This window comes from Thunnus thynnus, chromosome 20 (genome assembly GCF_963924715.1).
Source record: "Thunnus thynnus chromosome 20, fThuThy2.1, whole genome shotgun sequence".
Classification (NCBI taxonomy): domain Eukaryota; kingdom Metazoa; phylum Chordata; class Actinopteri; order Scombriformes; family Scombridae; genus Thunnus; species Thunnus thynnus.
This window is the reverse complement of record NC_089536.1, coordinates 11,923,000-11,945,976: the sequence shown is the minus strand read 5'-3', so window position 1 is coordinate 11,945,976 and position 22,977 is coordinate 11,923,000. Positions and strand designations below refer to the sequence as shown.

Sequence of the window (22,977 nt, the reverse complement as noted above, 5' to 3'; positions counted from 1 at the left end):
GTTGCAAACGCCAAAATATGGAAATCAACAAATTAATCCTTCAAAATGAATGTATGTAGGAGTGCTAACAGGTGTGTCATTCACGCCTACAACGAGGCAGGAGAGAAGGTATAAGCGTCTACACACATAACTCTGTGGAACTGACCACTATGTGTAGACGGCACTGATTGGCTCTAGCTTAATTACCAATTAAGGAGGGCTGCAGCAGAGGCTTATATACACACAGTTATTGATTTTAATACTGAGTCACTGGGTCACTTATTAGAATTAAATTTGTTCATTAAAACGTTTCTTTAAAATAAATAAATGCTGATAAACATTCGTATTTTTATTTATCTTTTTTTTTTAAATTTTCCCATTGAGTCAGCTGGGCACACGTCAGCTTTTTGTTTTTGTAGAGGGTAACTTATTGATGATTCCTAATTCTTTCCCAAAAGAAAACATGCAGGGAGGGAGATGAGCTACAATATCACACACAGACAAACCTACAGCCGAGCCTACAGCTTACAATAACACCCAGCCCACAATTTATGGAATTTCATATGCAGCATTTGATCTGCAGCTGCTGTTCATGAAACTGAAGAATCACTGTATTGTGTTGAGTGTACTCAGTATCAACTTAAAACAGTAGATGGCAGCAGCCTACTTGTGGACAATAAGTGTATGGTAGACCATATATACATTTTTATTGGCCATATAGTTAAATCTCTCTCCTCCAACTGTAACCCTTACATGGCCGTCTGTGCGAAATAGCACACATTGTACATCAGGTTTGGGGCAGTAAAATATACAGATTCATCAGTTGTTGACCATAAGCATCACAAAAACTGAGCAGCAACATTCATTTTATTAAGAAAATTTAGCAACACAACAATTATATTTTATTTTTGTACTTTTGCATAAAACACAATAAGATAACGACAAAATATGAAATATGACTGAATAGGATATTAAAAGTATATGTTATGAATTGCAATGCTTTCTTGAAATAAATTAAAAGAAACTCATTCAAAACTGTTTCAGAAGTCCAAAATGTACACCGGTGTTTTGGGCAAAATACTCCATTGAAACTCCTAGTTACTCTACATAGTGCTCTGCAATAGGTGAGTGGGGGTCCCTCCCAGATATACTGGTAACTGTGGCTCTAAATATGCAAAGGAAATGTAAGCAGATAGATGCATGTGGGACCTCCTATTGGATGTGACGCAACTCAGACTCTTTGCCGGGAACGCTGCTCCCAGCTTCCAGCTGGCATTCAGGGTTTTGCGCTTCATGCTTTCACTGCACCCTCCCCCGTCACCGTTGTGCCGTTACTGGGGTCCTCCAGGGCTCCCCAGGTGCACACAAAGATCACACCCATCCAGCCGATTCAAAGGGGATGACTGAAAGGAGTTGGGTGGTCCAGAAAATCCGGCAGTTCTGACGGTGCTGTTCCAAGAGGCGCAGCCTTCCAAAAGCAATATGATGTCTGCTATAGAGACTGGTACTCCTGTGTACCAACCTGCACAGCTGCTCAACTGGGTGTATATGTCCTTGCAAGACACACCGAGCGGCGCTTTTGATGCGTTCAGAGTCGAATCGGACACTTCTCCTCAGGACATGAACAGCTCCAAGCGCAGCGCAGCAGATCTGAGCTCCAACTATCTCAACAACTTCTTCCACCTGAGGAGTGAGGTAGAATTCGTGTGATGCTACGCTGTTATAACGCGCTCACAGTAAAGTTTAACACTCTGCATGGCAGTTTTGAGGCTTACAACATCCATTCTTTGTTGAATCTTTGTCCACTGACTCATCTCTGCTGCATGTTAAACTCTCTCTCCTAAAATGGCCATGAATATTATACTCACATTCACATTCACTCCAGGTTATTTTTGTTGCCCATACAGTAAACCTCACCTGCATGCCTTCATTGGGTCGCACTGTGGTGAGTGGGTAGTATGAATATGTGTTTTGTACCCTGGTATAGTGCCTGAGTGTGTTCAGACTGTTCTGGTGTCAGTGTGCAGCTGGAGGAGGAATGGCAGGTTGAGAAAGAACTCTCACAAGGTTTTTTAAAAATATAAGAGTTTTGGCCAGCGTCTGCTTGGTCAGGGGAGTATGATGGGACCTGATGTTGCTTCTTTTAATACTGGCCCATTCAGGAGAAGTATGAAAAACTTAAATAAGTGAGATTTGGTTAAAATAGTGGCATAAAAAATCACCATTTGATGTGCTTTCACTTAAAAAAATCACTCTTTAACTTAAAAAAAATGATATTCTCAACAGCACAGATGTTACAGATGTGCAGTGGTTTGATGTCTCATGCAGAACAGCATTGTAATGGACCTGCCCATCCAATCACAATTCTCTCTCTGTGATGCCTTCAGAGTAAACAGCCAGTGTCTACAGGCTGTTCTTCATACTTACCCTGCGGTACCATAGCACCCGTCTCCCCTGACCGACACAATGATGCCAATTGTGCGCGCCAATAGGACCAGTTAGAAGAATGTACGACAAAGGCATTTTGTTCTGACGAGGAAATGGACACTATCGGCTCACAGTAAATGCAGTAAAGGCAGCGCATCTGCAGAAGTACAATAATGTTGGCCACTGTCAGAGGGACAAACAGGAGAATCAATCAGGGTGATGGACTGACATGCCGACTGAAATGCTCTTTCATCGAAGAATCACAACAATAATCTGCTGTGTTTTTGTGAAATGAGAGATACTTTTGTGTTGAGCTGAAACAATATGTCGATTAATCAATTATTCGAGCAACAGAAAATGAATCGAGAACATTCATGGGCATTTTCTACTAGTTTCTGACATTTATTGACTAAACATTTAAGGATTTAATAAAAAAACAACAGATTAATTGATAACATTTGTTAGTTGCAGCCCTACTTTTGTCTTTCTGCCATATATTTGATTGTTTACATCCACATGGTTCTGTTGCCAGTGATTCATCATCTTAGTGTATTATGTTTCTCTCTGACAGGCTTTGAACAACAATTTCTACAAGAGCTCCTCGCCCTACGGGTCCCTCAACAATATCGTGGACGGTCTGAGCTCTCTTGCCGACCATTTCTCAGACCTCTCTCTGTCCCCAGAGACACGTAAACCCAGCAAAAGGCCGCCGCCTAACTACCTGTGCCACCTTTGCTTCAACAAAGGACACTACATCAAAGACTGTCCTCAGGTAAGCTGCACACAAACCACTCAGTGATGCTTTACATCAGTCAGGTGCAGATCCACACAGCCAGTAGCCTAAAATGAAACAGTTGTGCAGTATGTGGGTGATAATTTGAGCTGTCTATCAAATGCGTCATAATGTTTCAAAGAACATACAAAGTGCTGTCTGATAAGGAGAAAATCATAGTTAATAAGGTGACATATTTGATCTTAATCTCAGATGAAATCCACATTTTCTCACAGAGATGCAGTTAGACTATCCATCCTTTTATTAAAATGATAAATTCTCAGTTAGAATGTCATGTTTGTATTATTTTTTTCTGTGTGAAATAGATTCCTCAGCACATATTTGAGTTAGATGTACCACTGCAAGGTTGGTAATGAGCAGCAGATGCCAGATTGAATCTCAGAGCTGGCCTTAATGAAAGATGATAGGTTTCTCTGTGGAACTAGGCACGACCTCTACTCAAAACACGAAAGAAATATTACCGCTGCTTTATGTGCAGCTGCGTTTTCCCATTGATCATGTTCAGAGGGAAATGCCTGACATTTGTTAGGTGTAATGGAAATAATCAAATGACTGATGGACAGGATGTGTCCAAGAAGCAAGGTAGCAAAAAGTAGAACTTCAAATAGCTGGTTAACTTTTACTGGTCAATTATATAAAGAAGCCTATAAAGTGAAATTGCTTCCTCTTGTGAGGCAAACAGAGGATTCGCTAGTGAGAGGGTTTTAAAAGCATAAAAACTGCAGGATTCTCTGATTATCCCCCAGATAATAATGTTTAGCAATTAAATCTCGTTATATAAGTAACAGTTTTTGTAATTTTGTGTTTAAGGTATTTCAGAAAAGCCAAGTTGTGTATAGTTTTTTAGAGTGTCAACTGTCCTAATGGTTGGGGGATTAAAATATTGCAGGTAACAGAGGTTGCCACATTCCTTGGTATGTGTTGAATACCAGCTGTCTGAGCTTAAAGCTGTAGCTTTTAAGACATTTTGGGAAATCACTCTCTTGCTGATAGTTAGGTGAGAAGACTAATACCACTCTTACATCTGTGTGGTAAATATGTAGGCTAGCTGGAGCCAGCAGCTGCTTTGCTTAGCATAGCATATAGCCTAAAAACATGGGGAAATAGCTAGCCTGGCTTTGTCCAAAGATACATAACTCCCTGTAAAACGACAAATTGTTGTTGATTTGATGAATTAAACAAATGAGAAATAAAGTGGTAATTACTGAGTTTTAGTTGTGCTGATTTTGTTACCTTGGGGCAGAGCCAGGCTAACTGTTTCCCCCTGTTTCCAGTTTTTATGCTACGCTAAACTAACTGGCTGCTGGCTCTGTCTAGCTTATATATTTACTGTACAGACATGAGAGTGGTATCAGTCTTCTCATCTAACTCTCTGCAAGAAAGTGAATAAGCGTATTTCCCAAACATCGATTCCAACTTCGATGCAAAAACAACAAGCGTAAACGTGGGAAGAGCCTGTCTATCAGCTCACTATCTGTTTTGAACTAGATCCACATTTCAAACACTCTCTCCTCTAGTCTCATTTCTAAACGCTTATTGCCTCCATCACTACCAACTCAGTCGAGATTGTTGCAGTTAAGAAGTGAACACGAGCAGAAGAGGAATGTGAGGAATGTGGAGAAAATCATTTGCAGTGAGCTTATAGCTCTTAATATTTTCACATCTGTGCATATCTGGCCAATTGCTGCAGAAAGTGGGTTTGACTGTCAGTACGCTAAAGATATTTGGCTAAAGCAGATCCCATCCTGTCTGAATGTTCAAAAGGAGCTTTTCACCACTTCAAGACTGTTGAACCAACATGCCAGTACTTATTTTAAAGTATACTGTGTATTAGCCCATAGATTCCGCCTATTTAAGGTATAAGCTGACCAATTAGGGAAACTGTATCTTTGAAACACCAGATTTTGCACAGCATGTTTTTTCAAATGAAGGATACGGTATTGTGGTAATGCGTAGATAAATCAAAGCCTTTAAAAAATGACATGGTTAAAAGCTTCTTCTTTTTTGAGTGATTTAAAACATATTATCAGTAGGAGTTTGGACTGCCTGTTGCAGGCTTCCATAGCTGACTGGTTTGCACTGGAGCTGTAGTGGACAGGAATCAAAGAATGTCACGGCTCACTAAGATGAGAGAAGAAGCACACAGGAAGTGGGTGTGCGGGGTCTTTAACAGCCTTTCTGTGGGTGGAATGGGGCCCATATCAACTCTAAAAGTTTTCATCTTTTATACAGAAACATATGGCACCTCATTGGAAGCATACTCTTCTGTTAGCATCAATAATTTGGGTTGCTGTCCTAGTTGAATGTATAAGATATGCTATCCATGCTGTGCTCAGCGTGTCAGTGATAAACATCCTGGTGACAGCGTTGTGGAGAGTTGGGTTACTTGACTCACTAGGGGGTTAAGCTGTCAAAGGATTACTGAGATATTTACGATTCTTCTTTGCAGCCACGCCCTTTGAAATGTGCAAAATCTGGAAACCATTTATGCTGGCTGGCTCTCTGTCGCTCTTGCTCTGTTTTAGAAAGATGATGTCAGATTTTATCATGTGTGGCTAATATTTCAGACTCAAAGTAATGATTGCGGAGCTGTCATGACAAAGCCTTCTTCAGTTGAAGCCGAGCTGAATGTTCTTCAGAAGCTGTAACTAATGAACAAACTGCTTTTTGTTCTTGCCGGCAGGAATCTGCGGCATTTTTAGCTCAAGACAACTGAAATACATACTGCTGGGACACTTTTGATGTCTCACTGTATGTGTGGTGGCAGGAAAAGGAATTGATGAAGCTGATAGTGTTGTAAAAAGTCTTCTGTACCATTTTGATTGTAAAATCTTTCAGTTTCAACCAAATGACCAAATGTATTGCCAGTTTAACACCTTTCACCCCTTAACCCAGGGTCACAACATTTTAATGACCCCTTGCCAATTAAGTAGCTGAACCCGGTTACTGTAAAGAGAATACACAAGTGACAGTGTGCTGACAGTAAATGGGTGTATGGTGGGAAGGGCCTTGGCTAAATAAGGAGAGCATTGTTTCTCCAGAGGAGCTGTGGAACCAAAGGTCAGGAAGTCAGGCTGTATTGTTCGCTCAGCTCTGCTTGGCTGCAGTCATCTCCGTCTCTCTCTGTCTGTCTCTCTTCTGTCTTTGCAGAGAGAAGAACAGCTATAGGCTGCTAATTTAAAGGGCCAGTAAGCAGCTTCCCAGACATGTCTGCATTCAGAGCATGTTTTTACAGTTACAGTTTAATCATGTTTGAGTGGGAAAGATGACTGACTTGATAAATACTCTGGACAGAAGAACTTTGGAAGTAGCAAGGCTTATGGAAGGAATTCCTTGATGTGTATTTGGTCTTTGGAGGCTGAAACACATAGTGAGTAGTTTAGTTTTAACATCTAACTAGTATTTCATCCCATTATCAAAATCCTTAACTACGTTTTTTCTTTGACCATTAACGTACAATAAAACTACAAATTCAATGATTCCCATAGATTTATACATTTTTTCACCAGGTTGGAAAAGCTTCTGACACTGCTTTTAGACCACAATGCAACACCAAAAGATGCTTTCAAATCCAGAATATGGAATTCTTGTAATTTTAATTTTAGCAGTCCTTCAAGGACACTTGACATTTTTGGAAATATGCTTTTTTGCTTTCTTGCCAAGAGTAAGTCATGTCTATATGGTAAATACAGTATGTAGGCTAGCTGGAGCCAGTAGCTGGTTAGCTTAGCTTAGCATAGCATAAATACTGTGAACAGGGGGAAACAACTAGCCTGGCTCTGTCCGAAGGTCTGTTAAATAGGAGGCTACAGCTAAACTAAATAACACACATGCAGTCTTGTCGTCACTGTGAGTTTGCCAGGCAAGATATAACATAAAGTATTAATTTGTGAGCCCAACGGGTGCTGGTACCGGTAATTTTTTCTTACATTAGGACAGAACCAGGCCAGCTGTTTTCCACTGCTTCCAGTCTTTATGCTAAGCTAGGCTAACTGTCTCCTGGCTTGATCTTCATATTTGAAGAAGACCTATTATGCTCATTTCAGCTATAAATTTGTAATTTTTGACTCCACTAGAGTAGCTTGCATGATTCACAGTTCATTTATCATATACTGGCCCTTTACGCAGCCCCTCATTATACCCTATGTCTCTGAACAGTTCATTTGAGCTCCTGTCTCTTTGAGGCCCCCCCTCCCGATGAGCCCACTCTGTTCTGATTGGCCAGCTTTACATATCAGAGTTGTGTAACTGTACCATGGATGTATAAAGAGAACTGGATACAGCGTCAGAGGCGGGGCCCCGTTCATTCCTATGAAAGTTGCTCAGTGGCGCATGAAGCAAAAAAAAAAAATCGATTTCTGGGTATGAAAGTACCCGGATCTTCAGCATTGTGTGGCCCATAGAGCATGCGCACTTGTGTACTTCTGGTTTAGCCCTCTGGCTAACTTGAATGGGGATAAAACAATTCAATCATACGGCTCTTCTAAGCTTTTGAAATGTGATCGGACTGAACGAATTTAATTCTGATAGCGAGACGAGTCATTTCGCGGAGGTTGTGATGCTCAAAAAAATGTATTCGCTGATTTACGGATGTCTCTTTCACAATGTAAGTCTATGGGAAAAAGTCTTTTTGGGTCAGTATGCATCACGTGACGTTGTAATTACGTTATAATTTGGCCGCTATGTCAAATTGGCTTCAAAGCCTGGTGCTCTTCCTGTATCCCGTTCTCTTTATATATCCATGAACTGTACCACCAATGCAAACCCAACGTTTCCTGCTTCATGAAAAATTAAAAGCTTTTAAATGACTGAATAATAGGAGACTTTTATTGTGAAGGATGTACAGGAAGTGAAACATGTTCCTCACTGAATTAGCAGAGCTTGGTTAGAGGCGCTACAAACTGGTCAATACAACAATGTATAGACATATTTGGAGCTATTTGCTCAGCAGATCAGTTAGAAATAACGCAGGGAGGAATAGTACAAGCAGAAACAGCCGCAGTGAGAAGTATCATAAAGAGCTCCAGACGACCAGCACACCTCCGACAGGTAAACGACTTATTTTACTTTGCAGTGCTGTGTAATGGAGTCATGGCTCGGCGTGACAACCCCTGGAGCGGAGCAGTAAACTTGCGTACTGTGTGTGGAGCAGGTGTCCATATAAAGAAATCTGTCATGAGCTGACGTCCGCTCGGGCTAAAACTAGAAAAAAACGTTGGAAACTTCAGAGCACTCTGAAGCCGGTGCTTTTTGCTAGCACAGATTACTTCTATAGATGTTTACCTCGTCAACCACTTTTAACATCAACATCTGACACTGTGACATTATAAGTTATATATGTCTGAAAATAAGGAAAAACATAATAGGTCCTCTTTAATGACAGCTCTAGCGTATTAAAGAGGACCTACAATAGCAAACTACTCCTTTAAGATAACGTGACAAGTCTTGTCTTAACAGTAGGGAAAGCTCTGGAATGTATCACAATGAAGAAAAAACACTACTGAGCAATTGACTGGCAGTTAACTGAATGAATAACATGCAACAAAAACACTGTGCAGGCTTTACAAACTGCCCCTCTGTAGCTGTGGACAGGGAGGAACTTTTTATTTGTCAAAGTATAGTTGATAAGCACTGACTGACTGACTGATTTCTAATAAAACGACAATATACATACAATACATTTTTTTGGGTCAGTACTACTTGTTTCCTCTCTAGCAATGATATTTGATCAGTGTTTTTATTGATGTTTGGTCACCCAGTTTAAATTTTGATGACGATATCGCTGTTGTTTTTGGCCTGAACATTGTACTTCTATCCAGGTGAAACGATACAGTTCACAGCCAAACGTGTTACTGGTGAATCTCAAGCAACACTGTCTGATTACTGTGGCTTTGGTCCTTTTGTTTTTACTGCTGATAAATGTCTTATCTGTCCTCAGTATGCTGTCTGTTGCTTTTGGCTGGAACATCTGCTGAGGAAGACGAGCAAGATAGAGGAAACCCTGGAATGTGGGGTAGATAGACTCCCTTTGAAAAACAGTGGCTGTCATCTGCTCAAAGCTGATGAACATATAGGAAAAGAATGCACAGCTTGGTTTTTGTGGTTGCATGTTTTTAAGAGAAAATCTCTTTTGATATGCTGGATTTAGTTATTGTGCATTGCACGTTTTTCAATTTCAAGAGCATGTGAGGGGAAAGAAGGGGAAATAAGGGTGAAATGACAAGTTTCCCTAATCTTGACTCTAACTACACTTTACATTGCATCTTCAGTTATATCTTATTCAACGGTTGGTACCTTCCAAAATAACAAATATCTTCGTTTTGTGTTTATATGCAGTTTGTTGCAGTTTTTGGTTATAAAAGACATTTTTCTTTGACTTGAAAGAAATTACTTAAGTCATAGCCAAATTTTATATTTTAAATATTGGGAATTTTATCATATTTCAAACCTGAGGAGTAAAAAAAAGCAAATGGGAGTAATACCAAAGTTTCAGATTTTTTATGCGAACCCAAATTTCAGGTTTTAGGCGCACAAAACTAATGCTAGGGGCAGCGTATTAAACATTGTTATTCAGGGGCACTACACTAAAATTTATGGTTTGGGGTGTTGTGCCAAATTTTAGGATTTGAGGTGTTCAAATCCTGCTTATGACCCCAATGACCCCTGATGTTCAGTTACTCTTTAAATGATTCATGTGCTTAATGGATTATTTTTCACACTTACTACCAACAAGTATATTTGGTTGAGTAGAGAGCGGTATGAAGGGTATGAAGATAGAAGGCAGTGAATTGCCTGTTAGGTCTACTGCACATCAATTAGAGGTACGTTTGACTGCCACTTCAGGATGTGATTCAGTGTAGAAATGTAGGTTTTCATGAGAGGCGTGAAACATACAATTAAATCATTTCCACAGTACAACACTGACTATAAGTGAATCAATTACTGAACATAACAATATTTTCTTGTTACTGACCTTCTGGGAACCTAAGAATCACTTTCACAGAACAACTCAAAGACACAAAGTTGAACTTTTCCTCCCCACAGCTGTCATAAGATTTTAAGACCCATTTCTTGAATCTCACTTAACCGTGTTTTGAACTGAAGCAAGGAATATTTTGCTGTTGCGTTTCTTGTTTGTCTGCCAGCCCGCCTGCCCTTGTCATTCACTCTTTGTGAAACATAACGCCAGTCTACAGCTGTATATGTCGTCAACTTGACCACGGCCAGGACTGGAGCTGTTGTCAGACTCTAGCTCGAGCAGGGTGGGTATTGCTAGATAATCCTCCTTACAGAATATGAAATTAACAGTTGGTGTGAAATAGGTGCTGAGATGTATAAAGTCTATGATATATGTGTGTGGGAATCATTCTGCATGTTTAAAGGCTATGCAAGTTCCAAACAATAGACTGAAAATATGGAGAGCAATGCAGGAAAACAGAAAACCAATCATCTGCTCTTTGGCCTCCAAGTCAAGTCAAGTCAATTTTATTTATATAGCGCCAAATCGCATCGTTTTGTATCTAATCATATTTATTTTGGAGGGAGGGGAAGTTCATTCTTGCAGTATTTCAGATGGCTGAGTAGAAGGAGATTTATGCTGTTAAAGGAATAATTTGATACCTTGATGTTTCTATAAGTGGACCATTTGGCCCCTGGAAAATAGGAAGTGCCATTGTGTAAAACAGGACACAAGTTTGCTTCCATTGGCTGGGGAACGTCTCACATCTTGTTTCCTTGACTTGCAGCTCTGTGGTTTGTGCTTATCTTTTTGATGAACCCAGGAGAGAAGCTTCATCTGCATTTAAACCTGTGTGAATGCTGAGTTCAGCATCTTTGACACAGCAAGAGCAGCTGTGCAAGGACAAAACAATGGCATGTCGGTGTGCTTATACTTTCCAGCCTCATATACAGTAACTGTGTTAACAGTCATCAGAACTCTGTGTCCGTTTCTGTGTGTCCAGTTAAAAGATGCAGAAGCCAAAAAGCCAAACATTTAGACAGAGGAATGATTTGTATTTATAAGCCCTGAGTTGTCAGTGACAGACTTTTTTTTTTTTAGATGGACAGTTTTCTTTCAGAGTCAGATACATAACTTGAGCAATTAATCAAATTTTGTTACCAATTACTCAACTAATCGTGCAGAAACAATTGTCATACAAATAAATCTAGCAATTCTAATACAAGGGAAAATGGAAAGTTACCATTTGTTGTTTTAAACCCTTGTGGAGATAATTGATTTCACAAGCTATTGGAAAGCATCACTCAAGCCGACATAGGAGTCTTTAAAACATTGGAGACCTATTGCTGTGGATATCAGTCCAGGCATTTATGTGTTGTTTTACTTCGGTAACAGCTGAGCTACTCTGTGATACTGTGGGGGGCTGATACAAATTAAACCCAGCAAGGGAGAGAGCACTGTGGGTTTGTTAGTGTGGAGTAATTGACCACATGGTACCCAACAGGCTTGGTGTTCATGTGTTCTCCAGGATGAATGTCTCATGGGGGCATGGAAGTGGGGGAGAGAGTGAATGAGGGAGAGAGAAAGGAGAAGGGGGTGGGGACGTGGAGGGGGGGGGGGGGGTATGGTTTGGAGTAGTCCATTGTTTATCCTGATGGTTTCCAGATGATGGCTGAGGGAGGTAGCCAACCTCCTGGGCCTCTCTCACCAGGCTACAAGGATCTGGGCCAAGCTTATCTGCTGCAGCCTCAAAATCTGGCTTTACATTGCTCTGTGCACTCTGCGGCTGAAGTTACACAACTTATGGTTTTTGAGATGGGGTGTGTTGTAATGCACATAATAAATGATTTTCATATCTATCTATCTATATTAAACCAGTACAGTTTCTCACATGTGGTTTTAGGCCACAAAGATCTTCAATCACATGTGAAGAATCTGCTGTGAGAGAAAATATGTAATTTGTGCCTGTTTTAATTTTTCATTGTATGACAAAGAAAAGAAAAATGGAAAATTGACCCAACTCAACAAAACAACAACTCGGCAAAACACCCAAAACGTCAAGCCTTCATGTTTTTAGAAATATCTCGACCACTATTGGATGGACAAACATGAAATTCATTCGTGGACTTAAGTGATTCCTTGGCTTTAGAAGCACATGTGGGTTGCAGTGAAATGTCTTGGCAAATGGATGCATTAGCATGAAAATTGTTGCAGACATTCATGTCCTCCTCAGTATGAATTGTGATAACTGCTTGTGCACAACTAATGACATTCCCATTAGCCACAGCTATACTTTGTGTTTAGTGTTAATGAGCAAACATTAGCATGCTATCATGTTAAACTACAATGGCAATATCTGCTAAAGGTAACACTTAATTTTACAGATAATTTCATACTAATTTTGGGGTAATTGCAGGTATTTAACAGTTAATTTTTAAGACACTTTACAGAAAGGGTGGAGCAATATGCAAATTATTTTAAAAAATGGAAAAAAGTTAAGTTCGCTGAGTGGTAGTTTCAAAAGTAGTTTGTCAACATTTTTTCAACAGTTTCCTGAAAGTAGTTGTTGTGTAACTGTTCATTCCAAGGACACTTCATTGAAAGGGTTATGTAACTTTGTAATGAATGCAAATTTGCTCATTAAAGTTTTTAAGAAATAATCTAATATACTGATACTAATAGAAACTAATTTTCTGTCAGTTAAAGAATCGTTAAGAATCTAATTTATTAAGAATTTTTGCTAATTAACAACTAGGTACCCAAATATAATTAGTGGGTACTTACCAACTAAACCTACTTAACACTTTTTTCTGTTTTCTTTTTTTCTGAAGATTTGTACCAAATGCACCATTCTTTCTGTAAAATTAACCCTTAAATACCTTCAAATTACATCAAAAGTGTCCAGGAATTTGTTATAAAATTAAACATTACCTTGCTAATGTTAGCATTATCATCGTGAGCATGCTAGCATACTGACATTAGCATTTTGCTCAAAGTACCACCTCACAGAGCTGCTAGCATGGCAGTAAACTTAAATCTTCTTTAAATACATTTTCCATTTGTGGCCATTAGAGTGTTGCACCTTTGTTTCATCAAAGAAGTATAATTCAGTATTATCATTTATCTACTCTCAGTGGTATAGTGGTGACAATATGATCTGTTACATTCTTCAAACTGCAATTTAAAAGTAACAAATGAGTTGTTTAAGTTTGGTGTATAATGTAACATGGGTCATTGCTCTGAACATCATGTTGATTGCTTTTGCAGGCATTTGCTATATTGTGATATAATGATATTGGAAAAATGTACTAATATTGCCTATCCTCTTTGGGCCGTAGATCTCTCAAAAGTTGTTTTGAGCACAGTGTCTTAAGTTCAAATTATTTTATGAACTACCTGAGTCCATTGTCAAATCAGACAATGAGTAGTAGTGTCCTCGTGTTAAATAAACTGGTTGTGTCAGATGGCTCGATGAGAGATTTGTGCATTTTTCTGCCTTCACTCAAATTTTCCTGCTTCTCATAAGAGTGTCCATTCACTGTCGGGTCATACTGCAAGTGCGATTTTCCTTTGTCGGTTGTCAGTGTCACACATGTTTGATGGAACCAGTGGAAACACCAGGGTGTGCTGTGCCCTTTGCTGCCCTTTGAGCTCCAGACTTTATGTAGAGGTTGTTTTGATTGTTTTGCAGAGTGAAAGCTGTTTCCTCCCTCAGGAAGATGATGCTCTGTCTGCTCTCCCTGTAGCCGCTTCAGAAAGAGGGCTTCCATCAAAAGTGACCTCCCACAGTGCCTCGCGGTGGCTAAATGATGTAAACACAGGCCTCAAAATGCTTCACAGTGGCCTACATGGTTATAGATTTGGCTGTTGGAACACTAAACACATTTCTTAACCAGAGTTCAGTTCTGGAAATGAATAAAATGATATGTAAGAAGTTTTGAACCTGACATATGTTCCTGCTGTGAAATGAAAACAAGATTTGATGTAAAGTCCTCTGCTGGTGTGGATTCAGTCTTAATTTTGACTTGCCCTACTTTTCAGCCGAGGTGCTTCTAATTTAAACCAGTCTTGTCAAGATGATTTCTATGTGATGGGTTTAGGATTTTGTCATGTTATACAAGTGCAGAGTTCATCTGGGTTTTATTTCCTCCCTGCAAAGATCTTTGTGTTCTGATTGGTGGGTCCAGGCCAGCTGGGAGGGATGACTGAGAGCCTGAGGTATTTGTCCTACAGCAGGGAGGCCTCTCCCATTGGTCCCCCCACAGGCCCGGGCCTCCTTTATGGTCCCTCGGGAACACAGCTGGAGGGAGGGAGTCCATTTCCAATGGGAAAGCTGAGACTCCTTCTTTTCTGTCTTACATATAAATTAACAATTACAATATATCTCAACTTCCTTGGAGTAAATCATTTAAGCATTAAAGCTTTTTCTATCTCTTCTGTAGTACAAAGAGTCCTCTAATGTTCTACACCATCCTTCTACATGTATAGTTTAGATAAGATAAGAGAGGTTCCTTTGAAAATCTCACTCATCCAGGACCGTAAGGACCCATCATGTGTCAAAGCAAATGAGCTTTTTTCCAAGTTGTATTGACAGAACAAAACTTCTCCATAAACTCAACTCTGTTGACCACCAACGGGGCAGCTATCACTTCCCGTTCTAATCAAGCAGAGCTTTGAATTGGCTGCCATCCAAAGAAACCAAATAGGCCAGTCAGTCTCCTCCAGTTAAAGGTGGTGAGAGGCAAAACCCAAAATGTTTTCAAAGCTGCTGAGAAATGTTTCATTTTTAAACATTTAAGTAATGGTGTCAGGTCAATAATGTAAAAATGTTTGATTTCTTTACAGGCTCGACCCAAAGGTGAAGGCCTGACCCCGTACCAGGGAAAGAAGAGGTGTTTCGGTGAATATAAATGCCCTAAATGCAAGAGGAAGTGGATGAGCGGGAACTCCTGGGCCAACATGGGACAAGAATGTATCAAGTGCCACATCAATGTTTACCCTCACAAGCAGGTAACAGTACATCCAAACTACACACAGAAAGCATGTTTCCCCTTTCAAACCAGACCAATGCATCTGTGAACTACCTGACTGCATAGGGCCTCTCAGCTACCAGGAGGCCCCCAGATCCAGTCTTGTTCATGTGGAGTCAAAAAGTTTTGAACAGGTCCTGCTCACCAAGCTATACTGTTGAATCCTCAAAGAAAAACACTGCCTCACTGTGCACAACACGGCATTAAACCAATTTATGCTTTGTGACTACATGCTGTTACAGTACATTTCCTTGTAGTTTTACCCTTGAGGCCACAAGCTGCTTTATATTTTCCACAGTTAAATATTTAACAGTTGAAATGCAATCCTGTGTAGCTGTACAAAAGGCATACTGTTATGGGTAAATGTTTTTATCTGCAAATTATACCTGAACATAAATGTTAATTAAATACAAATGCTTGATTTTACCATCATTTTATGAAGCTGCTGGTATGATACCAGACCTGAACCATTCAACCAAAACATTCATTCTGAAATTTCATGCAGTCATCAGTTACATCTACCTACCTTTTGTCCCATTGTTGTCTGTTTTGTTTGTTATTCAGAGAGCAGGATATTAAATTTGGTGCAAAGTCCATCGGCTAAGAAACAAGTGGTTAGGTTTTGGTGCAAACGGTGCCACCATGTGTCACTATGTCTTTATATGTTAATAAAGGACTTTATGAATCATGCAGTGTAGAAGAAAATACATTTCACCAATCTTCACCAAATCTACTACATTTATTTTTTGATTTTTCATACCATTTTCCTATAATCGGTAGTTATATTTGTAGTTGTGGCTTCTTTGATATAAATCATTTCTCTTACACATATGCAATTGCAGCCAAACTTACTGTAGATGACAAAAATATCAGCTCTGAGTGATCATGCAAAATTTAATAGCATTAATCTCCATGTGATTCTCCTCCAAAAATCATGGCCACCATTAACCAATCACCATGATTGTTGTTAATTCTAACTGTAACTCTATTACGAGTACTTGATGCAACTCTGCATCCAGATGCAGATGATAAAATTAATTAGAATTTAGAGGCTTGTGCAGTGTTTTTATGTTCTTTTTGAGTGTTTTCTAGTTGTGACATGGAGCAGGCGTCCAACCCCCCCAAACAAAGCCCAATTTTTGACTAGCCATGAAAAAGTCTGAAATCTTCTAATTATTTTTACATTAATAATTTGTGTTCAGTAAAATTTGCTGTAAATTGTAGCTCCCATACATGATGGTCTAAACACTGTTTTAAATATTTCTTCATACTGACAGGAATATGATTCTGGTGGAAAAACACCAAATCCCACTGAGTGCAAAACAGTAGAATAATCAATGTTAGATAAAACATTTTGTGTAACTGAGGAATGTAAACTCTTACACTGTTTATTAAAACCCATAAATTCTCTGAAACCGAGGACACAATCTTGGTGTATCTCAGTCTGCAATACAGTAGACTCTTGTTTTTTTGTTGCAGCGACCCCTGGAGAAACCGGATGGGTTGGATGTTTCGGACCAGAGCAAGGAGCATCCGCAGCATCTGTGTGAAAAATGCAAAGTCCTCGGCTACTACTGCCGCCGTGTACAATAACACACTCTGCTCGCCTTCCTCCAAAGTTTTATGAAAAAGGGAAAGTTATATTTTAATTACTAAAAAAATGCATAATAAACTTTATTGTATTATAATGCATCTAATGGTTTATTCTTATGCAACATTATTTTCTGACACTGTGACTCTCAGTATAGGAGGCTCATTGTGGTGGAAAACTTCTGCAGTATCTCTCAGTGGAGACGAGTACTTTGCATTTGCTGGGTTCTGTAACCTCTATCATTATGTGAATATTCATTTGAAGTCTTAACTTTGAAGAAAGAATCTTACCAACTGTGAATTAAGAAACTTTAAGCTCTGTGTTTGTCTTTTCTCATGTCCTACATGTTGGAGCAAATTTCAGGAGTGAAGTCACCAGATGAAGATTCTCTTTTACATGTTTGTATATTCCAGAAATAACTTAAATGAAAAAAGTTGTCTATCATGATGTTTTCTGTATAAAATATGCAACAAGTCTTTACTAAGAAGGATATGCAGTATTAATGTGTATCTGCATTATTATCTGTATTATCAGTACTGGATGGTACATAATGTTTGGATATATTTTTAAGCCATTACTGTTTTGTTGATTATTACACTTTGTGAAGGAATATATTAGCCAACTAACACTTTTATAATGTGCGCCTACAGTTATTTGTGAAGAACCTTTTAGGTGGTTTAGTTATTACAAAGTTTTATAAAACTGTGACAAATGCAATATGGTTGAAACATTTCTTGACAACCAGAAAAGACAACAGCACAGTTATATTTTGGCACCCAGTGCTGAGAAAGTCTCACCAAAGTGCTTTTTCTATGAGTCATAGGTCTTAATGTCTATGTAACGTTAGGGAGAGAAAGAACCAAAGATAATGAAGGATTAAGTGGGAGTTTGAATGTTGCTTTAGAAGGTTTTAACGGGAACTGACATTGTGGTGATAAGTGAATATGGAACAGAAATATCCTGATTTATAACTGTTTAAGAAGTGTTAAACACCATTTAATATGCCTTAGTTTGAGTAACCCATGAGATGGATCTCTTGATCTCTTAAAATGTTTTTGTATTAAAATGTATTTAAACATTTTATTCAGTGTCCCTTTTTTCTCTTTTGTTATATAAATTCCTTTTTGTCTCTGACTTTTTATTGTACCTGTCAAATCTTTTTTTAAAAATACCATTCTGTTTATATGGCAGTACGAATTTGGGCTGGTAAAATTCACACATGCCTGCATAGATGGCAACTGATATCACAGCTCTTCAACATTAACTGATCCAGATGTTCCAGATGTTCCAGATTTTTTATCTTCCCACAGCAGAATCTGGGTCAACATATTTGAGCATCTGGTATGATATACTTATGACAAAGCAAAATCAGATTCGGCTGTATCACCTTCTTGTATACCAAGACTGGCAGAAAATGACAGGCAGCAAATTCAAGCTGACCCCTAAAAAAAAGAAACATTTCCTTATGCGGAAGCAATTACATCTGACATGGTAGTCCTGAACTCTTTTAGACAGACCTCAGCAGAATAAATACTTAGCGGAACAAGATCATTAGTCAACTGAAGCTGATGAACAAAACAGAAGGACAACACTGATCTCATTCTTCAGCTGGTGATAAAACATTCGCTATAACCCAGTAAAGGACAAGACTTTGACTTTATTTCAGCCAGTTTAATTGAAAAACTTCTCCTTAAAGCATTCTTTTAATTGATATCTAAATTTCTATTATAAAAACAAATCAAACAGAAGAACAAGCCCATATATTAAGAAAAAAGTGATTTTATTGTTTGCAAATAAATGCTGCTTCTTCCGAACCAGTTCAAGTGCTTTTTAATGAATTAGTAGCTCTCTTTCAAGATACAACCTCACATTTTCTATTTTATATTATCACATTTCAAGTGTTAGTCAAGTAAAAACTAACACAGAATTTGAGTACCAACATAAAAAATGATGTGACTGAGAGAATCTATTGTCAGCAAAAAGAAGTAGCACTCTGTCATGGCTGAAGAAAGAGCCTCTTTCACCCTGACTCTCACATTGAAATTACAGCAGGAGATGAGACTACGACCGTGTCCGCTTCTTACATGAAATCTACTTGAGCTCTCCACAGTCTGTGATAGTGATCTTCTTGGAGGTTCGCCCAGACCGTGAACCGAAAGACTCCACTTTCTTGACCACGTCCATTCCCTCCTTCACGCTGCCAAAGACAACATGCCTGCCATCCAGCCTAAATGCAGAAAGGAGAAGTTTATTATCATTGCCCCGGACAGTTAGACGATCCATGATGCGCCCAACCGGGTTCAACTCATTACTTTTTATTTAGTGATTCCACTACGATTCTGATATTTTAGTCCAGCATTCAAATCACATTTTTCTACTTTCATGCCAAAACATTACAAGAATTCACAGCTTCCCCTAAGAATTTTGTTCCCTGCAGGGAGGGAAAAACCTCTGAAACAGCATTTTGACAATTACTGGACATTACTAAGCTCATATTTAAAAAAAAAAAAAAAAAAAAGCCTTCTAAAAGGTAACAGGCTGGTGGTACAAACACTACTTTATATTTTACTTGAAATAGTTGAGGTGAGTAAGGACCAAAATGTACACTGCTACCAAAAGTACCCGTACAATTTAGGGAAGCATTCGCCACTTTGCCTTGTCATAGTTATAATCATGAGAATTCCTCCTGCTTCTTGTCCTGCAGAATCTTTGGTTATATGTTCTTGTTTGTCACTTTTTTTTTTGTTTTAGTATAATTGTGCGGTGGTTATGTGTTTAAAATAGTCAGCATCACAGGCATTTTCCATGACCTATACTTTAAGATGGCAAATCTAAGGATGCTTCCACATGTGTAGTAAACAGTTAGGATGATCAAACCCTTGAAATGTGAACAAACAGTTTTTGGTGAAACTGCCAGTGTGTATAAAAGAATAATAACAGCTTTAGGTTGATGTGTCTGTTTTGTTCACTTTTGCTCATTTCACAGGGTCTGCAGTTTTATAGACAGCATGTTAACAGTTTACTGACCAGCCAGTACCAAACTTTAAATAAGTCCAATACTGGCAAAATGTAACTTAATAACTACAGTACATCAACCCTTATATTGATTATCAGCACATACCATTCTGTTTTACTGGTGCAGATGAAGAACTGGGAGCCGTTGGTGTTGGGTCCAGCATTGGCCATAGACAAGATACCTACAGTGCAGCAATTGAGGAGTTGTTAGTTTTAATTTATTTCAAATGTGTTCAACTTTAAGTAACAAACACAGATCTAAAGAGAAACTTTACTTGACGAGTGAAGTGATTTAACAATGTGTTCGATCACAAGTCAGATATACAACAGATCAATATGATACATGGATCAGTTACATATAATAGAAAATTTAAATTTTATGGCCAATAGGCTTTTTGTTCTAATAAAGACACTTTCACATTACACAGCAGGAAAAGCACAAGTGTTAATAAAATAAGTCACGGTTGACTTTAATTTAACTGCTTTGGTCTTGGCATTATTCACACTGGCTCATGAAAAAGATCTATTGAAGGAAACTTCTTTCATCATCTAAAACTACAGAGTTCATTTTTAAACAGGCCAATTAAACACTTTTAGCATAATGCTGCCACCTGGTGGTGGAAAATGAGTAGGACAAACCATGTTTGACAAACAGTGAGAGGTGCATTATATTGAAAAGTTCCTAATAATTTTGCCCCCATCATGTATGTTAATGAAGTGGACAAAATATTAGTAAAACCATTTAATTTAATGTACTCCAGTACACCACCAACACCCACTACAACCTCAATGATAAACATAAAGTAGAATTATCACCTTTCTGTCAATGTCAACAAAAACTGAAAATGTGTAAGCTTCGTAAATATGGAATTTATGGCAGAGCTGTTGTATTGGATTGCACAAGTGTTCCTAATAAAGTGGTCGGTGAGTGTATGTCAACATTTTAATCAGCATGGTTTGACTACTTATTTTACTATAGAGAAGCCAAACTGAGAACCACAAACTAATCTGTCAACAACAAACCCTGCAGCTGCACATGTGTGGTATTTAATATATTTGCACTGTCTTGTGTAGTGTCACACTGTTCCGTGCAATCAATTGGGCTGCACTTGTTACATCTAATTATAATCTGCAGTCTTGTATTAAGTCAGCTGCCCGGTACCAAAGTCCTAAAGTCCTTATTTAGTAATAGTATGGGTGGATGACAAGCTGACTTGGCTGGGGAATACTTTCAGTGATAATCATGTCACAGGTTGATGGCGAAAAATCCTGGAAATTCTCAGACCTTCTAGGACATTTGATCAAATTAGCTGCATTTATGATCTATAGTATACCTCTGATAATTCTGTTATTCCTGACAATCCATAATCCATAAACAGCTGAATCAGTGTAGAGAAATAGTGGGGTGATTACCAGGTCCAGTGTGCTTCAGTTTGAAGTTCTCATCGGGAAACTTCCATCCGTAAATAGACTTCCCTCCAGTTCCATTGTGGTTAGTGAAATCTCCACCCTGAAAACACAAAACACACCACTGTAACAGCTGGCTGGATGACAAAAGGACACAAAAGAGGAAGTAACAAAAGCGACATGGCCTACCTGGCACATGAACTGAGGGATAACCCGGTGGAAAATTGATCCTTTGTAACCAAAGCCATGTTCCCCTGTGCACAGCGCCCTGAAGTTTTCTATGAGAAAGATTATGTGTCAGATTGTGTTTGACAATTCATAGAAGTTTTTAGTCCGAGCTGCCCCATTTTGGACAACAAATTAGTCATTGGGTTCTTAATCAACCAAAAATTGTTAAATAGACTGGTTGTTTCTTGTGGTCTTTTTTTTTTTTTTAAGGCCTGGGTATATAACTTCAATGCTTTTTTGATAGAAAAGAAAAACAGTACCAGTCAAAAGTATGGACACACTTTCTCATTCACTTGAATGAGAAAGTGTGTCCAAAAGTTCATTTTGGCCGGTACTGTATGTAGTATCGATAACTGTCCAAAAACTACATTTCAATATACATTTAATTGTTGGAGACAATTTTTTAAAACAATAATTAGCTGCAGTCCTACTACTAGAATGATGCGTTCAGGGACAGTTATGTAAAAAGTACTTAATGTCAGATTAACGTTCATTAAAGTCTGGTTGTAACTTGTATCTGTTTGGTGACGTTTAGACTTGTTAAGACTTTCGAAAATCATTGGTTACCTGCTGTTTTTGGTACAACGTCGGCGTTGAGCTGCAAAAGAAAAAAAAAGAAATGCCTGAGGGTCAAAATGTGAACAGGTTGTTCTCTGGGAAACGGCGACTCTGCGCCTGTCTGCACATGTTACTGCAAGGACGTGGAGGCAATTGTTAATAGTTTAGCAGTTGTTTTTCGCTTTCATGCAAGAGCAAACACAAATAAACTGAAAGCAAATGCCATGTGTAGATTATTTATCAGCTCACCTCGAAGGTTACTCTGCCGAGAGGCTCGTTGTCTGCAGCAACGTCAAAGAAAACCGTCGGGTTTTTGTTTGCAGTTGCGGGTCCGCTGCTGTACATGCGAGCGGCGGTAAACGCCAGAGAGCATAACTTTATCCTGTTTGATAAAAGCAACATTTTCTATGATAATGTGGCTCAGTCAGGTCAGCAGTGAGCCAAAGTCACGCTTACATATGGGAGAGCAGGAAGTTTTTCTTGCGCAACAGGAAGTAGTTTTCTTCGAGCGGCTATATTTCAAATCTCGCGAGATTGCAAGATTCCAAGCAATGTTGATGTTATTTAGTTACAATGTTTAGTTACACAACTTTTGTTTCCACAAAAATAGGCTACAAGACCTCGTGAAATTGTCGACTGTATTACAACTCTTTACTCACAAAAACAACATTCCGGTAGCACAGATAGCAAACATAAGATTGTACTTAATAGGCTGAATCAATTAACTCTTAACTCTTAATTAATGAACTCATTTAGAAAATTGTGTCATGAGTACAATTAGCTTGGAATCAGCTAGTCCTCATCCTACATGTCTTCTCTTGTAAAACCGAAACGTACAGTTTGAAAATACTCCTTTAAAAGCATAAAGCCACTATGAAGAAGTTGAAAATGTCCCTTTTTGGCGCGTCCTAGTGGTAGTGCCAAAGAAGACAGCAATGCACATGCAAAAACTGCATTGGACTTACCACATTTTTTGACAAAAAGGACAATA

The 22,977-nt window shown here is 38.7% G+C and overlaps 2 protein-coding genes across 2 annotated transcripts; one reads left to right on the top strand and one right to left on the bottom strand.

The window, feature by feature from the left end:
* The first annotated feature begins 1,199 nt into the window (after nt 1-1,199).
* On the top strand, nt 1,200-17,861 carry LOC137172788 (zinc finger CCHC domain-containing protein 24-like). Its single transcript, XM_067577404.1, has 4 exons — nt 1,200-1,674; nt 2,978-3,178; nt 15,003-15,167; nt 16,667-17,861. Exons 1-4 carry the CDS (start codon nt 1,462-1,464, stop codon nt 16,778-16,780), a joined length of 693 nt encoding a protein of 230 aa, XP_067433505.1. The 5' UTR covers nt 1,200-1,461; the 3' UTR covers nt 16,781-17,861.
* Nucleotides 17,862-18,539: 678 nt separating this feature from the next.
* On the bottom strand, nt 18,540-22,486 carry LOC137172085 (peptidyl-prolyl cis-trans isomerase A-like). Its single transcript, XM_067576345.1, has 6 exons — nt 22,236-22,486; nt 21,996-22,026; nt 21,390-21,478; nt 21,207-21,303; nt 19,900-19,975; nt 18,540-19,005 (listed from the first exon to the last, which is right to left on the bottom strand). The coding sequence occupies exons 1-6, from the start codon at nt 22,386-22,388 to the stop codon at nt 18,870-18,872; spliced, it is 582 nt and encodes a 193-aa protein (XP_067432446.1). The 5' UTR covers nt 22,389-22,486; the 3' UTR covers nt 18,540-18,869.
* Nucleotides 22,487-22,977: the final 491 nt, after the last annotated feature.